The sequence below is a fragment of the Platalea leucorodia genome (genome assembly GCF_965183815.1).
Source record: "Platalea leucorodia genome assembly, chromosome: 2".
Lineage (NCBI taxonomy): Eukaryota > Metazoa > Chordata > Aves > Pelecaniformes > Threskiornithidae > Platalea > Platalea leucorodia.
In genome coordinates, this window is record NC_138824.1 from 127,315,107 (window position 1) to 127,324,369 (window position 9,263).

General features: G+C 47.8%; 1 protein-coding gene across 1 annotated transcript; it reads left to right on the top strand.

The window, feature by feature from the left end:
* Nucleotides 1-2,935: 2,935 nt before the first annotated feature.
* UPK1B (uroplakin 1B) lies at nt 2,936-8,235 on the top strand (the record flags this gene model as incomplete). The annotated part of the gene is made up of 7 exons (XM_082334509.1): nt 2,936-3,016; nt 3,558-3,758; nt 5,327-5,401; nt 6,110-6,232; nt 6,515-6,694; nt 7,470-7,553; nt 8,185-8,235. The coding sequence occupies exons 1-7, from the start codon at nt 2,948-2,950 to the stop codon at nt 8,233-8,235; spliced, it is 783 nt and encodes a 260-aa protein (XP_082190635.1). The 5' UTR covers nt 2,936-2,947.
* Nucleotides 8,236-9,263: the final 1,028 nt, after the last annotated feature.

Consider the following 9,263-nt stretch of genomic DNA (forward strand, 5'->3'; position numbering starts at 1 on the left):
CCCAGAAAACTGTGTTTGGGTTGTAAAACTAATCTTAACCATCCCGCACAGATGGCTCCTCTATCTCCAAACTGATTTGTGTCCTCAGGCACAAGCTGCTGGCGGCTGTCTCTCTGGGGGCTGGGAGGAGGACTGCCTACCAGTGTCACACCCCATGGGTGGTTGTGAGTCATACCGGCGTGCAGCTTGCCTTGGGCAAGCCGGCCAAGGTTTGCCTCATGCCTGTGTAGTCATGCACCTGCCCCAAGTGCTGTACAAGTTGTTCTTGCTTAATGCAGCTTACCCCTGGGGCATGAGGAGCAGGCAGCAGGTGGAAAGCCCCAGATCTCCTGTGACTTCTCCTCTGGGGCATGTTGGAGGGTCGGCTCTCCAGCTGCCCAGATGTTGTCTCAGCCTTGGAGCACCTCCCCAGTCTCTCATCCGCAATGCCGATACTAGACCCTCTATGACAGAGAAGGTGCCAGACAAGGGGTTGCCACATGTGGCACAGGGGAACAAAGTGGCCACCAAGAAACAGACTCCCTCAGTGCCAACCACTTGGAGGCAGAGGGAGTATTCATACTAATCTGGCAACATCATGGCACTTGTTCATTTATACGTCTAGAATAAAGGCTCTTCCTTCCTTTTTCCTCTTCCCGATCTCTCTGCTTCCTCTCGCCCTGCAATCCCATTGGACTTAGGTAAGGTACTGGAGACCTTTAAGTTGCCCAGAAGTTTGCCACTCTCCAGTTGATATCTCTGTGGTGGTGACCATGTCCAGCTTTCCTCCCAGCTACAGTATCCTTGGAGATGAGCTTGCCCCAGGAGGAGAGGCTTGCTTTCTCTGGCTGGCATGCCTGCAGTAATACCTGCCCAAGGAGAGGGAAAAGCAAGCTAGGTCCTGCCTGCTGAGGAGGAGAAGAAAGCCAGCTTGTGGGGAGGCAAGCGCATGGGCTGGGTGGACAGCCCACGTACAAGGTGTGAGTGCTGTCATTACACTGCAGGGGGGTCTGTAGGAGAGAAAAGGAAGGAGAAAGAGATTCCTGCGATGTTAAGGAAAGGATTGTGACTTTGTTAATCTCGCTTGGTGTGATCTGTCATGCTAGCCCCATGGCACACTCAACCCTGCTATCTACATGGCAGCTGGAGCAGACCTGTAGCAGTCAGAGTTCACATGCCGGCATTTGAGCAGGGAAGATTTCCTTGCTTTTTGAACTGCCCCCTGACTTGTGATGCCTCTTAGCTGGCAATAACTAAAGGCTTTTTGAAAATCTCTGGAGTTTGCAGCATGAAGATCCATGAGCGAGGCGGTGGTCTCTACAGCTTTCAGATGAGTAGAGGACCAGTGTCAGTCTCAGGTTTGGCAGACTCTGCAGTCTTGTATTGCAGACCACATGTAGCCAAACATTACCCAGACCCAGATCTGGCCTTATGTGGCCCCTGGGCATGCTGGTTGGTCAACAAGTTTGGTAGGGACAGAGCTTCAGGTTGACCTCATGAGCCTGCCATTTTCAAGTACAGAGCCGTACAGCTTCAGGTGTATTGGGCCGGCCTCCAACAACCTGGATGAGAAAAAAAATGGCTTCTTGCCTTGGAAATAATGGCCATCCTGACTCACACGCTCATGCAAAAATACTTATGTGCTCTGCTGCTGGTATAATGGTGAGAGCACTGGAGATCTCTCCATGCCTAACCTTCAAACCACTGCAGAAATGGTGGTAGGAAATTCTGGTTTTCCCTCTGTCACTGTTGGAAGTCCTGCCTACCCTAAAAGGGCAGCTGCTGAGGAAGCTGAAGGTGGCATTGTTAGAGAGGTCCCACAATGCTCCGTTCCTCAAGAAACTCCCCTTCATTGACAGCTGTGTCTGCTCTTATTTTCCAACAGCTTCTTTGAAGAAACCCAGAGTCAGTAACCTGAGCACGAGAAGGCACTAGTGCAGGTACTCTAGCAGAAGAGGGGTGTTCAAGCTGCTTTTCCTGTTGTCTGCTCAAGTTGGGCCCACTTCAGCCTTTTTTTCACAGCTTATATTTTTCTTAACCATCCAGCAAATGCAGCTGTCTTGGGGTTGGGTTTTTTTCTCCCTCCCCCTCCCCCTGCACACACGTGCTCCGTCCCTTTGAAAGAAGGACTTAGTTGGCGCTGGCATCTGGGCTTGTTTCTCCAAGAGGTCTCACACCTCTGACTAGTGCCTTTATGCCGCTCTCTCTGGAAGGGGATGAATTCAACGCGGGGCGCCTGGCCCCAGCCTGCAGGATATAGCGCTCTCAGGAATTCGGTGGGAACGCTACTTGGCTCGGCTCCCGTGAGCCAGCTGCAGCCTGAGCAGTTCCCTCCCTCCCTCCCTCACACCTGACTGGGAACAGGGGGCCCAGCTCCAGTCCTGGCACGGGGGGGAGATGGGGCTACCCTTAGCAAGGTGCTGCCAAGCCGTCAGCCGTAGATATGTGCATGGGATACAGCTAAAGCGCTGTGGTTACCAGTTCAGTTCCATGGCAGTGCTGGCCAAGAGGAAAGGTCCAGCAGGGTGGATAGCATACTCTGGGGTAAAGCTGGCTTCTTTGGAAGACGAGCAAGATGAGGGCACTAAACTTGTCCCCTGTCTGGCAGGGTGTAGCTGGTGTTTCTAGCCAGGTGGAAATGCAACACCGTGAGCTGATGTTTGCATGGGCACAGTTGTGATGATGAAAACCCTACCCAAAAGGGAGCCAAAAACACTGACTGCCCCCAGAGTAGTCCCAATCTTCTGTAGCTCAAGTATCAGGGACAGTTTGAGTTACCAGGCTCAGAACTGGGGAAGTTTCTCCTCTGAAACTACTATGAAGCAAAGGGTGGGAGGTGTACAGACAGGCTGGCAGGTTCTGCCTATCCTTCTCCTCAGGGATAATTTCTCTTTCTGAGTGGAGCCTATTGTTCTGGTCTAATTGAAGACTGTCTTTCGTTTTTCCCAGGTTGCATGAAGAATTAAAGATGGCAAAAAGCGACGATGGCATACACATCTTGCAGGGTCTATTAGTCTTTGGGAATGTGGTCATTGGGGTAAGTGAAGTGGGACGAGTATGGGTGGAGGCTTCCTTCCAGTATCACACTTCTTAAAACAGCAGTTCCCAGCCATGAAATCCCTCTTCACATGTGAAGTCCACATATAAATAGACCAGTAAAGCATGAGAGGAGGGGTAAAGGAGAGCTGCGCTAGCTGATCAGTTGGGTGGGGAGGGGACAGCAAGGGACAGCAGGGGCAGATCCACAAGACCAACATGAGTTCTAGGGGAAGAGCCCTTCCTCCTGACCAACACCTTTCCAGCCACCTTCCTCCATATAGTGATGGGAAAGGTTCTGTTAATTCTTTCTTAACCTCCTCAAGTCCTAGGCCTGACCTCTCAGGTCTAGGCTGGGTGAGTTTTGCCTGCCATTCTTCTGTGAAGGCACAATACAAGAGGTGGTAGAGTTGGACAGAGGAGGAGTTGAGTAGCTCCTGTTTGGCAGGAAGCTGAATGAAAGGAGTCTCCATCTTTTTCTGTTTCTGCTATTTCTTTGAGGAAGCTTGATCTAATGGATTTCCCAAACTTGCGCTTCTCAGATGTGCGGCATTGCCCTGACAGCAGAGTGCATCTTCTTTGTGTCCGATCCCCATGGTCTCTACCCTCTGCTGGAAGCCACAGAAAATGATGACATCTATGCTGCCGCTTGGATTGGCATCTTTGTTGGCTTTGCACTCTTTGCTCTGTCTATCCTTGGCATCATTGGAGTCCTTAAGTCCAACAGGACCTTGCTACTGGTGGTAAGTACAGCAAAGTTTGCTCACCCATTGCTGCCAAACTGAAAAATATGCCACCTTAGTTTCCCTGCTCACCTTGATAATCACCCACTGAGCAAAGACAGCTTTTATTAGTGATGAGGAGCCAAAGGTTCTTCTTGACCATGGCTGTGGTCTCCCACAAGGTGAGGCCTGTGAGGACACATGCATGAGAAGCTCCTTAACCAGGATGAGGGGATTAATTGTGATAGCAACAGTGGAGATTTAAGCTGACTGACGGGACTCTGACCTTGCCCTGAAGCAATGCAGAAGCACTTGTGCAATCAGATGCAGCTGGGATGTGGTTTAGATCCTTGTTTCTCCCCACCCCTTACTGCCTTTCAGCTGTCATGTACAATTCAGTTTAGGAGCTGATAAGTAATGACTTCTGTACATGGCATTAGTATGTATTAGTATACCAAATATGGGTGCAATTGAGAGCATTAGACATCAGCAGGCAGGCAGAAATTACAGGGGTGGAGACAGAGAGCTTTGGATAAGCCGTGGACAATGTTAAGATGTGAACAAATCCCTGTATGATTTCTTACTTAGTCCTTCACATTGACGGTGGTGAAACTTAACTGGTACTTCATTAAAGATGAGTTGAACTGAAAACTCTGGAATTGGCTGTCTCTTGGATTAATATGGGATGGCAGGGTGCCTGTTTTAAACAGCAGACACTTCGAGATCTGAATTCTTGTGCCAGGGAATTCACCAGCAAACAGCTGATGGAAGAGAATTCCCTTAACTCTGAATTTTGGTGTCTTGGCTGAAACCCAAGGCTGACGTACAGGAGAGAGGAGAGGGTACAAGGGCAGAAGCTGGGGTAAGAAGAAAACAAATGCCTTGAATCTGAGAAGAACATTATAAAATGTGGGAGGAGAAATGGAGGCACAAGAACTGCGAAGGGAATATGGGAAAGGTTAAAGGGGTTGTGCTGAGAAGGGAAGAGAAGCCGTGAAATAGACTATGAGAGGTGATCCTCGGGATCTGTTTTCATGAAGGATCTTTGCTCACAACGTAGGAGTACTGAGCAAATCTGACGATGTAAAATCAGGAGGATCTCAATGACACCCTAAATTGCACCTTCTGTTTCCCCAAAGTACAAGCCCCTCTGCTAGGAGTAAACAGCTTCTTGCTGAAAAGCTTACAGCTGGCAAGTGGAAGTGGAAGGAGGAGACATGGAAAAAGCATAAGTTGCCAATGAGATGCAACAAAGAAAATGGTAAATGTTATTCTAGGACATATCAGGCAAAGTATTTTTCCATAGAGGCAGGGTGGTATTAATGCCATGAGGTTCTGATGAAATCTTGTCTGTGAGATGGAGAATAATTCTGGTCATACACCTTCAAGAAAGCAGATTGCAAACTGAAACAAGCACAGGGAAGGGCTACATGAGTGTTCAGGGGAACGGAGAGGACTGAGGAGATGAGGACAGCGTGGCCTCCTTTGCCCTGAGCAGGGTTTCGGGGCTTAATCTCGAAAAATACAGAACTGGAAGAAACTGCTTAGTTGTTTCTCCAAGAGCTAACTCTCCTGTCTTTCTCCCACAGTATATTATTCTGATGCTGATCACTTACGCATTTGAAATGGCTTCTTGCATCACAGCAGCAACTCACCGAGACTTCGTGAGTATTGCTTTCCTCATGTATTCTTGTAACCGCACTGGGGAATGTTGCAGTCCTAGGGCACGTGGCTGTCCTGTTCAGTGTAAACTCAAAGGACTACTGCTGAGTTAGAATAAGACCCCACAAGGAAAGTCTCCAATGTCATTATTCTAATCAAGGAAATAACTTTCTTCTTTTTAACATAGTTTTGTTATTTTTAACATTTTTAAATGTTTACAACCTTGCAGTTAAGGAAATAATAGCGTGGGTTAGCTGAATCATCAACACAGTGTTTAGTCTTTCACCTACAGACTGATTAATCTATCATACATGCAGAAGACAAATCTTCAGCATTGCCCCAGGCAGTGTTACTAGTGAGGGAAAGATTACGTGGGTTATTGGAGATATTGGCAGGGGGGGAAATGACTTGTGGTGCTTTAGTTCCAAGCAACATATCAAATGTAACCTACAGCTTCTGCACATCTCCTGTGATCTGACATCTGGTAGGGCCTGCTTAAGAGCCGTGCTCAAGCTCTACTTCTCTGTTGCTCCCACCCCTCAAATCCTGCTCTTTAGTCTCCTGTGCGTAAAACTGGGGGAGATGCAGCATTCCTGTTCTCTAGCAGGACACTGAAACAAGAAAACAAACCCACCCCAAATAACCCTATATTTGCCTTACATGGCCACTTTTTTACAGTTTCTGCATTCTTCTCTGTTTTTTTTCTGTAGCTCACTCCAAATCTCTTCCTGAAGCAAATGCTGGAGAGGTATAACAAGTCAGAGACAGTAAATAACAACGACGAATGGATGACTGAAGGGGTCACAAAGACATGGGATAAACTCATGGTTCAGGTAATAACAACACTGAAAACTCGCACTAATTACTAAATGCTCTGCAGCCCTGGAATTTCAAGTCCTCCTTGGGGCCACTTGGTAATAAAGAGGACGGCATCTGCCTTGAACCTTAGAGAAAGTCCTGCCACACTCCCCATTTTGCTTGTTTATCAGATGGCAGACTGTCAAAGGCAGGCACTTCAAAAACCTCTCCCATAAATCTGTGGTTAATGCCTAACCAGCCATGTGCAGGGCTGCGACCTCGGCCCGTAAAGACCATTCCCTTCTCTCTCCCCACAGAACCAGTGCTGCGGGGTGCGGGGCCCCTCCGACTGGCAGGAGTACACGTCCGCCTTCCGCATCACACACAGCGACGCCGACTTCCCTTGGCCGCGCAATTGCTGTGTCATGGATGCCCGAGGGTCTCCCGTCAACCTTGATGGCTGCAAGCTTGGAGTTCCCGGCTACTATAACAGCAACGTAAGATCTTCTCCGCTTTCTCCAGTTAACACATGTTGGTCAAAAGCGCCTTGCTGGGAGGGAAGGAAACAGTGAATAGCCTTCCTCCTCCACTGCAAGCTACAGGTGTTCAAAAGCTTTCTGGAGGAGAAGCAATGCCTGTAGGGTCCTGGCCATGTTGCTGAACACAAGATAGGTTGTAATAAAGGCTTTCCTGATGGATAGAGAACTGTTAAGAAAACTCTCCCAATGCCACCAGTGACATCTCCAACACGTAGATGGACAGTAGCTAAATCAAACTTAGCCCAAAGATGAGTGCATACAATATGAGTGAGCAAGTCAGCAGTTCTCCTCCTCAAGGTAGAACTCTTCAGTAGACCAGCTTGTCCTGTTCAAACAGATTGCTGGGTCATGAGCATCAACTTCTGCACTAGCAAGCATTTCCAGAAGGCGTTCAAGCTTTCAAATTTGCCTGCAGCTTCTTGATTCTGGAGGTCAACTCTGTGTTGGCTGTGTTTGGTTATATATGTATACTTGGCAAGTGGATGGCGCAGGAAGTTGTCCTTGAAGTGTCTGAGGTGGGTCTACTTCGTATTTGGAGCTAGAAACAGGTAAGCTATCTGCAAGCTGTCAATAAGCAGCGTAGCTCTGGCTTGTCTTCTTGAGACCCTGTGAGCTACCCAAATTGCAATAGGAGAGGAGCATGCCACCTCAGTCTCTCTCAGAGGTGGATAAGCTTGTTGTCTTGTGGTACAAGCTCAAAGCTGGTGTTGATTCATTCACGGTTGTCTTACAGGGTTGTTATGATGCTATTTCTGGGCCAATGAACACACATGCCTGGGGTGTTGCCTGGTTTGGTTTTGCCATCCTCTGCTGGACTGTGAGTACTTAATATTTGCCTTTATTTCCTTTCTCTTTTCTTGCTATTCCACACCCAGTTGGGTGGAGGTGGATGACAGGACTGATGCATTTAAAATGTCAGTAGATTATAGTTATTCATTCGTCACCAATCTGCCTGTAGCCTGTTCCACTAACAGAGCTACATTTACAAGTTCCCCTCCATTCTGGCTTCCACGGGCGAGGAGCTAGCTGGCCTTCCAGCCTGCTGTGGCCTGCTGCCATCTCAGCAACACAACACAGCAAACACAGCTTGCAGATACTTGTTTGTGAAGGGTATTGGATCATCTAAACAGTAATCATGACAGATAATTCAGGTTCTAGTTTGAAGACTTTGTATGAGTGTTTTAAGTACTCAGGGTTCAGCAGCTTCATGACAGATAATCCCCAGCAAGCTGAGTGATCCAGTCAAATACTTGTGGCTACACATATCTTCTTTCTTTACTGTGAAGCTTCTGTGCAGATGAAAAGCTTTAAGCTTCCTCTGCCTGAATGGACTTTGCTTATCAAGAATTTGTGTTGCTCTCTACTACCAGTAGGACTAAATGGGGCTGGGGGAGAGGTGGGGAGAAGGAAATGGGGAGCAGAGAAACTTAGTAGTCTTGTCGTTTCAGTTCTGCGTCCTCCTTGGTACCATGTTCTACTGGAGCAGAATTGAATACTGAAGGCCCAGTGTCCTCAGCGCTGTCCTGAAGCACCGTGTGAAACTGGATTCGTTCGTCTCCTGCTCCATTCTCCTTGTGCCATGGAGGATTTGAAATCTTCCCACTACCTCTCCCATATATACTTTTGCCCCTCCAAAAACTTGACACACACAGCTGATGACTCCAGGAAAGAATCTTCTTGTCCCTTCTTTGCCCCTTGTTCTGCAACCTTAATGCCTCCTGACTGAGGCACAATCCTTCTTTCACTGTGCAAGAAATCCTTGGAGTGTAAGATAAGAAGTGATCTGATATGTTCTCTGATGACAGAGAAAAGGAAAAAGGAAAAGGTCCATATCCAATTGCTCCAGAAAAATCTCTCTCTAAAACTAGGTTGAATGTAAATCATAATGCTAAAGGCTCCAGCAAGGGCTATGTGAGAAAAACTGTAACCTCCTGTGACCAATAAAGACGAATGCTGCAAGGGAGAAGACTGCAGACCTCTCTAATATATCTTATCGTTCAACTTCTGTTCCTGGTCTCTGCCACCCCTTGCCTTAGAATAAGGCAGATTCTCTAAGAGTTTAAGTGTGTCAGCAGTAAAGACGTGTCACAGATAAAAAGTCTGTTGCTAGTGAAGCCCAATAAAAGGCTAGCTCACTCCTCAGCAATATGCTGCCTATATTCAAGCCTACCTCCTGGCACTGATGAAAGTACCGCATGTGCTCCTACCTTCAGAAGTGCCAGTCCAGAAAAAGCTCCTCTTGCTAACAAGCGACTCCTTCAAAAAACTGTTATGTACTTCACACAAGATTTCACACATCTACGGGCTAGAATTTGTGCAGAACACAAGGGGTCCTGTGCTGTAGTTGGCTTTGCAAAAATGGCTGTCCCACGCCCCTAGATTACTATCCCTCTTGCTTCAGCTACCTGCATGTATATGGTCACGTCCCCTGTGTACTCCTCTTCCACATCCGCGGATCACGCAGGACAAACAGCGAATAATGGCAATGAGTAACTCTTGTGAAAAAGGCAAGCAAGGAGCTAACTGA